Here is a 14,578-nt window from a genome sequence, read left to right on the forward strand (position 1 = left end):
ACATTCTGAAGGGCTGATACTCTTAAAAAATTAATGAGTGTTAATTCGATGCTACATTCAACAACACTTTTAGGAAATTGATTAAAGCACGTGCTCGGACAAGTTTTGAAAATACTTATGTTGCTCAAAATGTGGGACTTACGCGTAACCGTCATCATCTTAATGATCTCGGAATCCAAGGAAACGTCCACGTTTAATCCATTATTTTGATACGCAAGATTTACGCATACTGAAATTAAAACATAAAAATTCGCAAATTGGATGTTAAGAAAGTGGAACTTGTTAAGTTATGACAAAACACTTACGATTTTTCCCAGATTTTGTCATCGACATGGTGACAAATTCGCAACAGGTGCAGAAGAAGGTTGTTGCACACGTGCAAGACCTATGGTCGTACGTGTTCGTTTTGTAGAATAATCTACGCGATGGCAAAAGGTTTGCTGGAAAAACTGGCATTTCTTTAATTAGTCTCTTTAAGGTGATATGAAAGTGTGATATATGCATAACGAAAGGTTAAAGTATTTATAGAACTTTTCTGCAAACTGGATGTACCGAATTATCTGAAACTTTAAGACGTGATTATGGAGGCTCTAGGAATAACGCGCTGCTCGTGAGATTTCTTTTTTCGAAAGAAATGTACTTATCTCGGATAAGAAGCAAAGGAAGGATATTTTTTTTACGAAAGATGAAATTTCACAGGAAGCGCGTGTTAACGTTTCAGATAATTCGGTGCACTCAGTTTAGAGGAAAGTTTTATAAATATTTAGACTTTTTGGTACGTATATCTCACCCTAACAAAACGAACCATGTAGCTTTACCTAGCGATAGTCATTTGCACATGCATCTTCTGATTCTTACCATTCGAAGATGGAACCTCCCGAGGCAACATCGTGACAGGCACGACGAGCAACAGGGCTGGGAAGACGTTCCACGTTCCTGTCATGTTCGCAAAGTCCGTTGCAACGATATCACAAAGCACTGGGTACTGATACCTGCAGCTGCATTATCGTTTCCCAAGGCACTGGTTTTAGCAGGTATTCGCGTCGCCCGAAAGCTAAAGTTTCACTGAATCGAACACCGCTCTCTCGTTGGTTGGCTGAATCCGCCGGAAGATGTAGTCGATAAAACAACAAAGGCCTTAGGAACGATTATTGCCGTTTGACCGCTCACGCCGTGCGCTCTACCTCGAGCAAAAACGAAGTTTCACCGAAAAATACGAACGTGCGTATTTAATAAAACGTGTAAGAATCTGCGTTTGTACATAGGAATGTGCATAAAACTGTGGCTTAAGGTAGAATATGTAGATATTGACACAAGGACTAACAATGGAAACGCGTCGTCGCAGCGATCGCGACTTCTCCGGGTCGCCCCTAGAGTTCGACCGAGTCCGCTCCGTCGATGTCCTTCAATAATCCAGAAGATCGTCCTCGTCGTCTTCGTCGTCGTCGTCTTCGTCGCTGTCCCCGTCGTAATCGTCGGCGTCGTCATCTCCTGGCAAAAGCTCGACCTGCCCCAATCCTCCGCCATCTTCCGGTTTGACGAGAGCAAATCCTTGAGATCCCATTCGCATGCAATCGAGCCCCACCTGGGGGCAACGAGACGTCCCGGATTATCGGGAAGGATAAGAGCTACGGCGACGCGACGGTTTACCTTGAACAGCGTGGTGCCGGAAAATTTCCCTTCCAAGTTCATGCAGAGGTGGACGTTTCTACCTTGGAAATAGACGTTATAGAATCGCACGCAGGCCCTCACCGCGGGTATCCTCGGCACGGGCACGCAGAAGGGTCTGGGGTTTTTCCCTGAAACGATCGTTCCTCCGGTATAACGCGACCGGACTCGCCTCTGCCGAGTCCCTCACCTGACACGGTCCTCGTGTAGAGGATCCTGTCGTTCATCAGCACCTTGGCCGTGAAGCTGAACTCGTCGGGGTCGTAGGTAACGTTGACGCAGGCCTTCTGATCGAACGAGGTCAGGAGTATCCTGGAGCAGCAGGAGCAGACTCCCAGAGCGCACCGGCAGGGGCTCCGCTGCGGTCCTCCGACGGCGGTCGTCGAGACGCTCGGCTGCTGCGGTGCGAGTTGGCCGGTTTCCGTCGTCCCGAGGACCGAGACGCAGAGCGCGGCGAGCACGAGGACGCCCGGCGGCTCCATCGGCTTCGCTTCGACGTCGCTCCTTTGCCGAGAGAGAGAGAGAGCTCGACTGGCCGAGTAACGGACCCGGCGACCCCCTTTCGGGCCTCCGAAGAGAAATTCAGCTCCAGCGCCGGAGACCTCGATGCGCGGAGGCGCCTAGGAAAGGACGCGCGAGTCGGGGAACGCAATAGGCATCTCGGAACTAGAGGATAGAGGAAACTAGAGGAAATCGATATTAACGCGCGAGTTACAGCTTGAGTTGGCCTATCGCGGCCTCTTCCTCCGGACTGGGAGGAGGCGTGGAGGATAAGATCGAGATCGATTCCTGATCCTGAGGCTCGAAATCGACGTCGTCGTAAACCTCGTTGCCGTCGGGTCCTGGCTTCTGAGAGCCGCCGTCTTCTCCGGGTTTGACCCAGGCGACTCCGTCCCTGCCGATCCTGAGGCAGTCGAAGTGCAGGATCAGCACCGGCGCGCGGATCACCTCGGTCTGCAGATCCAAGCAGGCGTGGACGCTGTCTTCGCTCACGTGGACGTCGTAGAACTTGAAGCACAGGCTGACGACCGGGAGATACGGCACGGGGATGCAGAGAGGCGGCGGGTTCCTGGCTGGAATCGACCGAGGCGTTAGCGGGGACCGACCTCCCGAAGGAGGGACCGAGGTCACTCACCGGAGAGAGAGGTCTCGACGACCCGTCGGTCGTCCACCGACAGCGACATTTCGATGGCAAGGTCGGAGGGGACGAACGTAAAATTCGAGCAGGCGCGTCTGTCGAAGTTGAAGGACGTCAGGTTGACGCCGGCGCAGCAGCCGCAGGACAACCCGTCGCAGTCGCACGGCAGCCCTCGGAAGGTGATTCTGCTCCCGGAGAGCTTCGTCGACTCCACTTTTCCCGTCAGCGTCTTTCCACTGTGCGGATCGTAGTAGACGGTTTTGTACGCGTCTGAAAGCAACGACGGCCATGGCATACTTTTCCCGGGAAGACTCGAGAAAACTCGAGAAAACTCGAGAAAACTCGAGAAAACTCGAGAACCGTCAAAAGCGGCAGACAGGGGAGAGACGAATTCTTACCGTTGACGTCGGCGCCGGTCGCCGTCCCCCATGGGCGAAGCGACGCGACGAGGAGGAAAGTCCCGATGAGGTCGGCGATCATGTCGAGGCAGATCCTTCTCCGGTCAGCGACCACTTGGGAATGAAATTAAGTGGGATCGAGCGGAGGCACGGACCTGGAAGACGCGGGTTCATTAATATGGATAAGCTTTCGATAGAAAGTCGAGATATCGACGGAAAGGACGATCTCGGCCTCGAGCCCCGGCCGGAAACCTACGAGCGTCGCCTCGGAGAATGATCCAACGAACGTATTTCACGCGTTAAGAGCAATAAATCTTTTAATACCCGATAAGCGTTGACAAACGGTCGCTTTTGCCTCTTGGAACAATCGTTATCGCTGCGCTTTTCATCTCCGAGGCAGGCTGCTCCTTTACGACTCCGGCTTCTTTCAAATATTTATCATCCATATGGTAGACGGGTGGACAACGACGAGTAATCAAAGTTAACGTTTATTGTACAGGTCGTATTCGCAAGTGTTTCGCTAGCGATCGTGGTAACGTGATTATGTATAAATACAATAAATTACATAAATACGCGTTGAATAAAATAAATAAATAACGTTACGCGACGATTACGGCTCGAGAATTCGTTGTTCCGATTTCACGGCCAAACCGAGGAGTCTCGTCGATTGTCTTTTAAGAAACTCTTCCTCGCCAAAATTTCCTCCAACCCGAGTCCGTAATCGGCGTCATCCACGGTCTGATTTTCGGTCGAGTCGTTCCCCTCCTTTTCACCTTTGGCTTCCTCCTTGTCGTCGTCGATAATCGCGCTCAAAACGGCGTCCTCGTCGTCGTCGTCGTCGTCGTCGTCGTCGTCGTCTCCGAGAACGTCCTCGTCCTTGGTACTTCCATCGTGATTCGCCTCTTGGTCGTTTTGGATCTTTTCGTCTTCGTCTTCGTCTTCCTCATCCTCGTCCTTGTCGTCGTCCTTGTCGTCGTCGTCGTCGTCGTCGTCGTCGTCGTCGTCTTGCAGAAGCTCGTCCTCCTCCTCGTCGTCGTCGTCCACGAGTTCCGCCTCGAGATCTACGTCGTCCTCGTCTTCGAGAACGTCGTCGTTCTGTTCAGGCTTGACGATCGGTCTCTTCGGGTCGGTCTCGACGGCGTTCGCGCTTCCGGATACCTTGTGTTTCGTTTTCTGGCCCTTCTTGACGGTAATCGCGGTTCCGTCGTCGGGCTGGACGACGTACTCCACCTTGTTGGACTCGAGCCCGCTCTGCGTGACAGGACCATCGGATTCCTCGAGAACGGTGACGGCGTCGGTGGGGGACACCCCCTCGTCCGCCTCGATCCCTTCGGAGGTGACGGATGCCGTTGCCGACTGGCCGTCGACGTCGTTCACCGGGGAGACCTCTCCGGCCGCCGGCGTCGACGGTTTCGCTATAATTGGGATGGTGACCAAGGGAATGGGGGTGGTGGTGGTGGTGGTGGCTTTTGGTTTCTTCGTCGAGGAGTCGTCCTCCCCGGTAAGAATGTCAAAGAGGGCGCCCAGTCCCAGGACGTCGTCGTCGTCGTCGTCGTCGTCGTCGTCCTCGGATTCCTCGGTCGCGGCCGAAGCACCCGGCACGGCGTTACCCTCCGGTGCGTCCTCGTCGTCGGCATCATCGGAGCCCAGGCCGAAAAGGTCGTCGTCGTCGTCGCCGTCGTCGTCGTCCTCGTCCGCCGGCGTATCGACTTCCACGACCGGCAGCGGCTCCGCGGGCCGAATCCTGACTCCGTCGGGGCCGAACCTGGAGCAAGGACGGAAGCGGTCGGCCGAAATCCAGGCGGAAAGAAAGGAGAGCGGCGGGCCTACCTGAAGCAGCCGACTCTGAGACTGGCCTCGACGTCGCTCGACGTCTGCAGTTCCAGGCCGAGACACGCCTTGAAATGGCGATCGGCCTCGCGCCGGATCGAGTAGACCCTTCCGCAAAACTTGGAGAATCCTCCGGGCAGGGGCACGCACACCGGCTTGGGACTCTTCCCTGAAAGCAGTCGACGTGTCCGCCGTTTCGAACGGTTCTCGGCCAGAAAGGAAAGAGAAAGAAGAGAGCTTACCGCTAACGACGGCACTCGTCAGCACGCTGTTGCCGAAACTCAATTGAACGGCCAAGTTGTCGCCCTGGAGATACTGCAGGGACGCGCATCCTGAAAGACCAGCGACCGTCAGTCTCCGGAGGCAGGCGGGGACGTCTCCTCCGGAGACCGACGCCCTTACCTGGTCCCTTGAGCTGCACGACGGGGATGTCAAAGTCCCGGCAGCAGTTGCAGACGTCCTCGGTGCAGGTGCAGTACCGGTTGACGCCGTCGGCCGCCTGCTTCAGAGAGAGCGTCGAGATGCCGGAGTCGGTCCGCCCTCCTCGGTCCTCCGGGCGGATTCCGGGCGGAATCGGAGCCTCGTCGATGACTCTCGCGTACGCCGCGAAGGCGATCAGCAGGAATATCAGCAGCAGCTCGAAGACCGTCGACAGCCGCATCTTGGCCACTCGTCGGCGATTTTCTGAAAACAGGCTCCGAGTCGACTCTCGAGAGGCGCTCCCGATCGACGTGCTCCCCCGGGAAGGGTCGGCGAGCGTTTGGCGTCCCCTCCCGCTCGAACGGGGCCCCGGGGCCCCGGGGCTCCTGACCGGGAATCTTATTACGAATTCGAAACGCCGCCGCCCGCGACCTCGAGGTGGATTCGCGATGGCTTCCCGTCCCGCGGGTACCGTAACCGACCGAGGAGCTCGGAATTTCGTCACCTCCGTCGGGTCGGGCGGACGGCGGAAGCGAACGGACCCTCGGGCGGCCGGTTGGCCTACTTGGTGGTCACGGTCGGTCTCCGTGGAAATGGTCACGCGCGCTTGGCACGTGGTCGGGCCGCGAACGCCACTCGCACGCTTCGGCATCCGGCGCGGCCGCGAGGTTGCCCCGACTAACCGTCCTCGGTCGCCTTTCCTCCCCTTCTGGACCGCTGATCTCGCCGTGGTCGACGCGCGACCGAAGACGTCGCCCGATTTCCCTATTTCCAGCCGAGAGAACCGGCGCTACTTTCGAGCCTTTCCTCCGTTCCGGTTGTCGAGAGGGACTCTCGGGTCCGACGAAAGAGATTCCATCGGAGACGTATTTTGGTGGTCAGGGCCGACCTTTCTCCCGCAAGTGGGCCAAAGAAAGTAGCGGCCGGGAGTGGTTTACCTTGGTTAATATTTATCCCGCGGAGGCGACTCTTCCCCCCTGAGGAAGCTCGGACGCCGGCCGAGAGGGAGAGGTCGAGTTTTTCTCCTTCCGACCGTCCACCTCGATTCGGGTACGGAGTCGGGCTCGGCTCGGCTCGGCGCGGCTCGGCTCGGCGCCGATCGGCTCGGCTCGGCTCGGCTCGGCTCGGCTCGGCTCGGCTCGGCTCGGCTCGGCTCGGCTCGGCTCGGCTCGGCTCGGCTCNCCTCTCGGAATGCCTTCCTTTTCGAGCCATCCGCTTGGACGCCTCAGAGCGCGGCGCGTCGCGGCGCGTCGCGGCTCGGCTCGGCGCCGAGCCGCGCCGAGCCGCGCCGAGCCGCGCCCGGAACTGGGTCACCCGGTCACCCAGATGAGGTTCCTTGCCCGCTGCCCCTCGATCCGACCGATCGGCGGGCGATCGGCGGGCGATCGCCGGAGCCGCGGCCCGGCCAGATTTAAGCCCGTTCTCTCCTCCGACGGACCTTCTTCCGACCGACCATGGCCGCGACCGCTCCTGGCGGTGCTTTCCTGGTGGTGCTCTCCGCGTGCGTCGTCGCCTCGTCCGGCGGAATCCTCGGTGAGCCCCGGTCGGAGGCGCCTGGCGTCCCCCCTCGCCGCCCTAATCCGCTCTTCCGTCCAGAGTCCCTCCTGGGGTGGGAGCTGCCGGAGGCCGAGGCCCGGGCCGGCGGGGCCGGCGGGGCCGGCGGGGCAGGGGCCAGCCCCGAGTGCTGGTGCCAGGCCTCCGGGTGTCTGTGCTGCGTCGACCTCAACCTCACTTCCACGATCGACCTGGGCGGCCCCGCCTGCGTCAACGTCAAGCAGAAGGAGGAGAACGTGTCCCTGAACCTGAGCTACGGCGACAACCCCATCCACAACGCCACCACGAGGCTAGGTAGGCCCTTCCGCGGCGCGACCGGACCGGAGGCGATACTAGGCCCTTTCTTTCCTCCGCAGCCGACGCCGCCGACAAGCCCACCTGCATGAACCTGCTGTCCGACCTGGCCCAGATCTGCGCCAAGTTCGTCTCCGTGAGGCGCGCCGAGGCCGGCCACGACGCCTGTCTGCGGATCGAGCCCGCCCTCCTGGGCGCGCCGCAGGCCTCCTACCCCGTGGGCTGCTTCAACTTCCACCAGGGCGTCCGCCGGATCGAGGGCCCCCCGTAAGTACCCCGAACCCCGCCGAACCCCGCCGAGGAACGCCGAGTAACGCCGAGCAACGCCCGTCCCCTCAGGCCCGCGGAGACCGCCGACGCCCCCGAGGACGAGGACGCGGCCATCGGCCCGGAGGAGCTCATCGCCGCCGTGTCGGCCAGCGCCGAGCAGGGCATCGCCCTCTTCTCCCGGTGGCTGGGTCTGGCCCTGAGCCCCGAGCCGAGCCCGCCGGCCGCCCGGGCGGCGCGCGCCATGCAGGACGCGGCCAACCGGGACGAGCGGTTCAAGCAGCTCCTCAGCGCCCAGGACAACATCCAGAAGGAGTCGGCGCGCATCGGCCACGCGGACGCCACGAGGACCACCTTCGTCTACGCGCAGCCCCCCAAGGAGGCCGCTCGTCGGCTGCCGGTCATCCCCAGGGAGTCTCGCCGGGGGGGCAGGGCCTACGACATCCACCGGCACGTCAACGAGGTCTGACCGGTCCCTTCGCTTTCCCGAGCACCGAGTAGCAGCTTCCGTTCCTTCTTTTCTATTTATTTCTATTTATTTCTATTTGTTTCTATATATTTCGCGATCCCACTTGGTCCTTTCGGTTAGTACTTTATACGCTTAGTGCTGCGCGGGACCGATTGCATGGGCTTTATAAATGTAAACCGTGTATGTCACGGGATAATAAAGAGTCCGACGTTCGCGTGCTCGCGCCGTAAATATCTACCGCTAATAGTGCACTTTTCGTCGGATAATACTAACTTCTGGCGGATTCGACGTTCGCGTATATTTGCTCGCTCGATTAGACTCTTATTTATGCTCATATCCCGGGTTCAAATATTCCTCAAACTCGTACACTTTTAGTAAACGAAGGTTGTAGTCAAATTATAAATTTGTTAAGACAGGACTGTCTACGAAGATCTCCTGGACATACGTCACATTTGTTTCTTTGTAGAAAATACGATTAAAATGAAGTACCGTTCCACGTAAATTTATAACGCACGTTATAAAATTATATTTTTCTTAACATTGTACCTTTAATCGTTTATCGGCTAGCGGAATATGGCTTCGCGCCGATGAAAATGAGCTTTTTCGAATTTTCTTTTCTCGAGTACATACCGCGCCATCGAAGGGTGACTTCGCGTAAGCCTTTAATCCTAATTGATTGCTTATACAATTCGTTATACGTCGCGAAAGAAAAATTAGGTGAAACGCATGGATACCCGTCGTAGGTACGTCATTCTCACCTCTTGTCGCGAGAAGCCAAATTACAGCCACCTCTTTGGCCCTTGGCAACGTTATTCGTATCGAATTCACGTGCACGTTTACGTGAACCGCGCCACGCAAAAAAATTCCCTTCGATCTACATCTACGAGCGAGACCCGCGGGCGCACGTAATCGTGTACACACGTGCATCGCGTGCACGCGCTTAATAATCCTATATATTTTCCTCTTTATTCATTTTTGTCTTTTTACAAAAGCTTTCGAAACGAAATATACATATGGACTAGATACTAATAACGTCTCTCTTAAAATAAACTTGTATATCGCATTCTGCTTGGTAAAATATGCGTCTCATGCGCGGTTAGTAAAAATATTTTTGGGCTTCATCTTTGGGCGATCTTTGTTAATCTACCGTTAAAAAATAACTCACTCTCGCGGTGTAATCTTTCGGTCTCAACTCGGGGTCTCTCGCGAATGTATACCCTTTGTAGATCTCGCGATGCGGCGAGTGGAGGATACGTGGCCATTTCGCCGTTATTCTATCTCGTACTTCTAACGGTGATTCGTATAAAAGTATAAATCTTGAGTTGGCTGGCTCGATCGGTTTGAAAAATACCCTCGAACGACCGACTTAAAACACCCACCCAAAATACGGTCTCGAGAAAAATATGTAGCGGCATTTGCATTCGAGATACATCCCGTACAGAGTATCGCGACATCCGAGTCGCGTCGACGTTCAACGTCGCGGAAACGATATTTATTTATTTATTTGCGCCGAGTATCGCAAAACGGCATAGCGGGTGCGTCGAGACGTAATCCCCCGGAAGGTCCTTTCACGGCATTTCGCGGCATTTCGCGTCTTGCCGACGGCGAATCGAACGGTATCATCGGACATGGAAAAATGCAAATACTCGGTTATTACCGATCTTACTACGATATCGATATTAATCGCCAATAGTTACCACGAATTTATACTTTAGGCCGTTATTTTATTACGATAAGGAAGCTTTCGTTTCGTGTATAGTCCGCTATACGTTAATAGGAAAATTCCGTATAAAACCGTCGTCCTCTGGCGTAAAGACTGCGCAAAAGGAACCGAGTGCGAAGAAAAGACTCGTCTCGGCCTTTCGACCTCCCGCATACGGTGGCTCAGCGAGCGGGGCTCGGGGCGAGCTTCCGGTAGATCGTGAGAAAGAGGCCGAATTCCCCGCAAGGTAATCCGCATCCTCGAGACCTACCGGAAGCGACCGCCTCACTCCCCGGACTGCCCGAGGGCCGAGGGGGCCGAGGGCAAGGCCAGTGATTCCCGTTTCCTCCTGGGCACTCGGCGGCCGATGTGAAGAATCACGTCCCCGGCCTTCACCGCCTTGAATTCCGCGATGGCCTCGGCGTGGGTCATGCCGTGCAGGGGCTTCGAGTTGACCGACAGAATCTCGTCCCCTGTGGAAACGCAAAAACGGGCGGATAGTTCGGACGGAACGGCGACCCGTCGGGGATTCCTCCTCACCTTCCTTGACGCTGCCCAGGTCGGCGGCCTGTCCGTTCGGGAAGACCGTCTTGACGTAGATCCCCATGTTCCCGCGCGGACTGTCGATGCCGCCGACGATGCTGAACCCGAGCCCCTTGTGGCCGGGTCCCTTGGAGAAGCGAGCGGTCAGGATCGAGAAGGAGGCTCCGCTCCTTCCCGGCCTGGGAAGCGTGCAGAAGCGGGACTCCTCCTCGGCGCCCTCGTCGATGTCCTCGAGCTCGGAGTCGGAGTCGAGGCCCTCGTCGGCGTCCTGCAAACCGGCCGAGGATAACGGCGAGATCGCGACCCGGAACGGGCGACGCGAGAGAAGAGGGACACTCACGTGCCAAGCCCTAGGTCCGGTCCTCGACCCGGCCCCCGACGAACTCGGGAGGTTGGCGACGCTTCGGCTGGCGACCCTTCTCGCCGCCCTCCTCTCGGCCCCCAGGCTGGCGGGCCCCTCCTCGAGGGCGCTCGGGACCGCGGCCGGCGTCACCCGACCGCCGACCTTGAACTCGGCGCTCCTCTTCCTGGGCGCGACCCTGGGAATGTGGATGCTCTCGAAGCCGGGATCGCCGTTCCTCCGGAAGCGACCGCCCCTCGTCTCGGGCACGCCGCTCTCGGCCAAGGTCTCCAGGTTCCCGTGGAAGGGGTACGGCGGCAGGGACGTCGGCTCGCCAAAGTCCTGGCTGGCCGACGTCGTCAGAGGACTCGGGACGTAGAAGCTGGAGGCGTTGTCCTTCGGCGGGAAGACCTCCGCCACGCTGAGGGCCTTGCGCTTGCGGATCCCGGCGTTGAACTTGCCGAACTTGCTCCGCAGGACGTTCTGGATCTCGGAGATGCCCTTGCCGGCGCCTGAAAAGGGTCCCCGCTCTTAAGGATCGACGCGGTCGGCGAGGCGCGACTCGTTTCTACCTACCCGGCAACCTCAAGGAACCGGTCTGCAGGAGCTTCCTCGAGGAGGGCTCCTCCTGCAGGGACTTAGCCGCCGGGGATGCCTCCCTGCTGGCCGGGGTGGACCGAGTCGAGCCGATCGCGCCCCGGGAGGTCCCTCCCTGAATCAGGGCCTCCCGCGGCTCCGTCGCCTCCTGGATGGAGCATCTTCGGCGCAGCTTCCTCCAGCGCTGGCTGATGCTCTTGTTCCACAGGTTGAGATCTGCAAGGAGAGGTCGTGTCGATCGTTTCACGGAAACGGAGGCGCTCGGGGAGCGAGCGGAGAACAAAGGGCGTCGGCGCCGGGAAGAACGCTCGCCCCTCTCCTCGGCCGGAGGCAACCTCCTTTCTCGCGCGGCCGCGGTCGAGCGCGTTTACGTAAGGCGGGTACGGGCTCGGCGGGAGCCCGGGGACTCCGCGGGAACGCGCTTCCCGTTACCGCCGCGCTTTCGGAAGCGAACGTCCCCACGCCGTACCGTTACGCACTCCGTTGGCCACGCACCGCCCGCGTAATCAAACGGCGCGACCGAATTCGGCAATTTTTCCAAATACTTCTTTAACCCGGGACGCGCGACGGATAAGGGATCCTCCGAGCCCGACTCGGCTTCGCGCTTATCCGCGGCCCCGTTCCCCTGGCTCGGGAAGGCCGCGCGGCCGCGCGGCCGGCGATAAGGCGAGGCTCCCCTTCGTCTTTGGGATCCGCGTATCGCCGCGTATCGCCGCGTATCGCCGCGTAGCGCCGCGTATCCTCGAGAAGAGAGAGAGAGAGAGGAACGGTTACGACGATATGACTCACGCGGACGTTTCGCTTAATTGGGGGCAACGGTCGAAGCGACGGTCGCCGAAGGACCTCTGCCGGGTGACGGCACTCTCTCACCTTTGGCCTCGCACACGTCGCACAGGACCATTTTCCTCCGGGCGTAGTCAACGGGTCGGCCGGGACGACCCGTCCGCCCCGAGCCCCGTCCGCGGAACGCTCGCGAGCATCGGCCCTCGGAACGCTGACGGGTCGACGGCTACGTTTGCACTGGTCGGGCTCGGGAGGGGACGCGTCTCGGACGCGTCTCGGACGCGTCTCTGGCGCGCGCGCGGGTCGGTGGGGGCAACCGGCGGCCCGGCGGCCCGGCGGCCCGGATCGATATCGGGGCGTAGACCCGAGGGCAAGGGCCGCGACCGCGGAAATCACCGGCAATTCGGACGAGCGGGACCACCGCACCGGAGCGGTATTACCGTGGGTCGCGCGACCCGCCCGATGACACGGAATCGCCGGGGAAAAGGACAGAGGCCTCGCCGACCTTTCCGTTGGTCCTCGTTGTCCGAGTGCAGCTCGACGTCGTGGAGTCTCATGGACTGGACGATGCCCCTCCAGGGACCGCGGCGCTTCTCGCGGCCGAGATCGGCGGCCAGGTTCTCCAGCTGCCGGTCGGACTCCCTGAGCAGGCCCTCCAGGATGTCCGGCCGGTCCAGGGGGGCCTCCCTAGGCCTGGACGGCCTCCTGGCGCGTGCCGGGGGTCGGGGAACTCGGCTCGAAGGGTCGTCCCTGGCGATTCCCTTCGGAGTTCCCTCCGGCTCCTTCGCCCTCCCCTCGTCGTCGGCCGGCCGGAGGACGCGCCGGATCCGAGCCGAGGACGGCGAGGACCTCCTCGGCCGCTCCGGGTCCTTGCCGGCGCTCGCCAGAATCGTCTCCGCGATCTGTCCGATGCTCCTCAGCCGGGGGGGTTCCACTCTGACGCCCGTGGTCCGCAGGATGACCTTTTCCATCGACTCGATGTCCCTCTCGCGGTTCAGGCGCCTCTCCTCGATCGAGCGGGCGCGGTCGGCGTCGATCGGTCCTCTCGTCGCGATCCTCGGATGAGCCGTCGGGGGAAAGGCGGGCCGGCTGCTCCGAAGGGCGGACATCCTGACCAGCTTCGGCGCGTCCACGGGATCGTCCGTCTGCAGGATTCCTCTGTACACCATCGCCGACTCGGGGCCCGACGGCGATCAGTCTCTCCGAACCTCCCTCTCGGGCCGCCGAGACCGGAACTCTCCCTCTCTCGCTCCTCGGCGACGGTCTCGAAGAGGCGGATGCCGAAGGCCACCCGGGCCCCGGTCGGGAGGTGGTGCGTCGCCTCGAGCCGCGTCCTGAGAAGCACTGAACGAGAAGGCCCGTCGGCTCTTCCTTTCCTTTCCATTCCGTCCGCGGAACCCCTCTCGCTCGGCCGCGCTCCCACGTCGGGGTCGCCCTGGCCGAATTTCCCTCCTCCCCACAGGGGACGGGGCACTTGGCGGCTGGCGCGCAAACGCAAATCGGCCGATTATCGGTGGGCTGGAACGATCGAAATCGATGGGGGCGATTCCGAAGCAGGGCGAGGCCGTCCACTCGACGGAGAGGGAGAGAACCTCGCGGAGCGTAACGACCGATGCTCTTTGGTATTCTCCGGGTATTGTCGTCGGCAGTGGCGCAACCGTGGCCGGGTGCCGACCATTGTCGTCCCTCCGGTCCGAAGAAGGAAAGGAAACCGTTTCGCCACGCCTCGAGTCGTCTCCCGTCGATAAGAGAAGAAGAGAAGAAGAGAGAATTTTCCGAAACGTTCGGGCCCGACGCTCGGATGTCCGCGTCGTCGCCGGCTACGCGGTCATTTTTTTAACGACACAAAGGTCGCTTCCGCTCGACGGAGGGCGGAAACAACGCGCGTGCTTCTCCGGCTTCTCCGTATCCGGCGACGTCGACGGTTACCCTACCCGAGGCACGTAGAAACGAAACGGTTCCGGCAAGGCGAGAACGGAAAATGTCTCGTTCCTCCTGCCCTCGAGGAGATGCCTTTCGTTTTGGTTCGCTGACGAGTGCCCCGCCGGGTATTTTTCGAAATGACGTTCGCCGTTTCCCACTCTCCGTGGAAGGACAGGAAGGTTGCGCACCGTGCATATTTAATGCAGGAGCGATTCCTAATCACGGAGTAGGTGGAACTTACCGCGAATACGTGGGAGTCCACGTGGGCGGATTCCTCTAAAGATCGTCGATCGGTCGTTGTGTCCTTATCGAAATCTTTCGCTCTTTCGCCGAACGTTTAAAGGCATTTATGCCTCGATGACGGCAAACCGTCGTAATGGCGATAACCTGCGCGGTGGCCTCGACGAGGAAATTCCTTGAGAATGTGCTTCGATTTGCGCGATCACTTGAAAATGGCCGTGTTGCGCGGTACCCCGGGTGCGCGTAAAAGTAAAAAATACAAAAGGCGCTCGTCCGCGAACGAGTGGGAGCAAAGTTACCAAGCATCGGCCGATGAATTTTTGATGAATCCTTCGGCCCTACGGCGGGCGGGTTTCTTTGCCTTTTGCATTATCGAGTAGCGTTCGGATACAAATCTAACACTCGATATTTG

The 14,578-nt window shown here is 59.1% G+C and overlaps 5 protein-coding genes across 5 annotated transcripts; 1 reads left to right on the forward strand and 4 right to left on the reverse strand.

The window, feature by feature from the left end:
- Nucleotides 1-1,405: 1,405 nt before the first annotated feature.
- On the reverse strand, nt 1,406-2,150 carry LOC105699589. Its single transcript, XM_012424723.1, has 3 exons — nt 1,859-2,150; nt 1,651-1,799; nt 1,406-1,585 (listed from the first exon to the last, which is right to left on the reverse strand). The coding sequence occupies exons 1-3, from the start codon at nt 2,148-2,150 to the stop codon at nt 1,406-1,408; spliced, it is 621 nt and encodes a 206-aa protein (XP_012280146.1).
- Nucleotides 2,151-2,379: 229 nt separating this feature from the next.
- Nucleotides 2,380-3,101, reverse strand: LOC105699590. Its single transcript, XM_012424724.1, has 2 exons — nt 2,804-3,101; nt 2,380-2,741 (listed from the first exon to the last, which is right to left on the reverse strand). The coding sequence occupies exons 1-2, from the start codon at nt 3,099-3,101 to the stop codon at nt 2,380-2,382; spliced, it is 660 nt and encodes a 219-aa protein (XP_012280147.1).
- A 578-nt stretch (nt 3,102-3,679) lies between these two features.
- LOC105699641 (coiled-coil domain-containing protein 1) lies at nt 3,680-5,770 on the reverse strand. The gene is made up of 4 exons (XM_012424780.2): nt 5,437-5,770; nt 5,277-5,366; nt 5,035-5,203; nt 3,680-4,969 (listed from the first exon to the last, which is right to left on the reverse strand). The coding sequence occupies exons 1-4, from the start codon at nt 5,693-5,695 to the stop codon at nt 3,844-3,846; spliced, it is 1,644 nt and encodes a 547-aa protein (XP_012280203.1). The 5' UTR covers nt 5,696-5,770; the 3' UTR covers nt 3,680-3,843.
- Nucleotides 5,771-6,908: 1,138 nt separating this feature from the next.
- LOC105699591 lies at nt 6,909-8,038 on the forward strand. Its single transcript, XM_023434377.1, has 4 exons — nt 6,909-6,987; nt 7,051-7,302; nt 7,365-7,569; nt 7,642-8,038. The coding sequence occupies exons 1-4, from the start codon at nt 6,909-6,911 to the stop codon at nt 8,036-8,038; spliced, it is 933 nt and encodes a 310-aa protein (XP_023290145.1).
- Nucleotides 8,039-8,074: 36 nt separating this feature from the next.
- Nucleotides 8,075-14,552, reverse strand: LOC105699592. The gene is made up of 5 exons (XM_012424727.2): nt 12,509-14,552; nt 11,200-11,436; nt 10,624-11,135; nt 10,281-10,551; nt 8,075-10,213 (listed from the first exon to the last, which is right to left on the reverse strand). The coding sequence occupies exons 1-5, from the start codon at nt 13,170-13,172 to the stop codon at nt 10,026-10,028; spliced, it is 1,872 nt and encodes a 623-aa protein (XP_012280150.1). The 5' UTR covers nt 13,173-14,552; the 3' UTR covers nt 8,075-10,025.
- Nucleotides 14,553-14,578: the final 26 nt, after the last annotated feature.

The sequence above is a fragment of the Orussus abietinus genome, unplaced genomic scaffold (genome assembly GCF_000612105.2).
Source record: "Orussus abietinus isolate OABI.00-Male unplaced genomic scaffold, Oabi_2.0 scaffold10, whole genome shotgun sequence".
In the NCBI taxonomy this organism is placed as follows: domain Eukaryota; kingdom Metazoa; phylum Arthropoda; class Insecta; order Hymenoptera; family Orussidae; genus Orussus; species Orussus abietinus.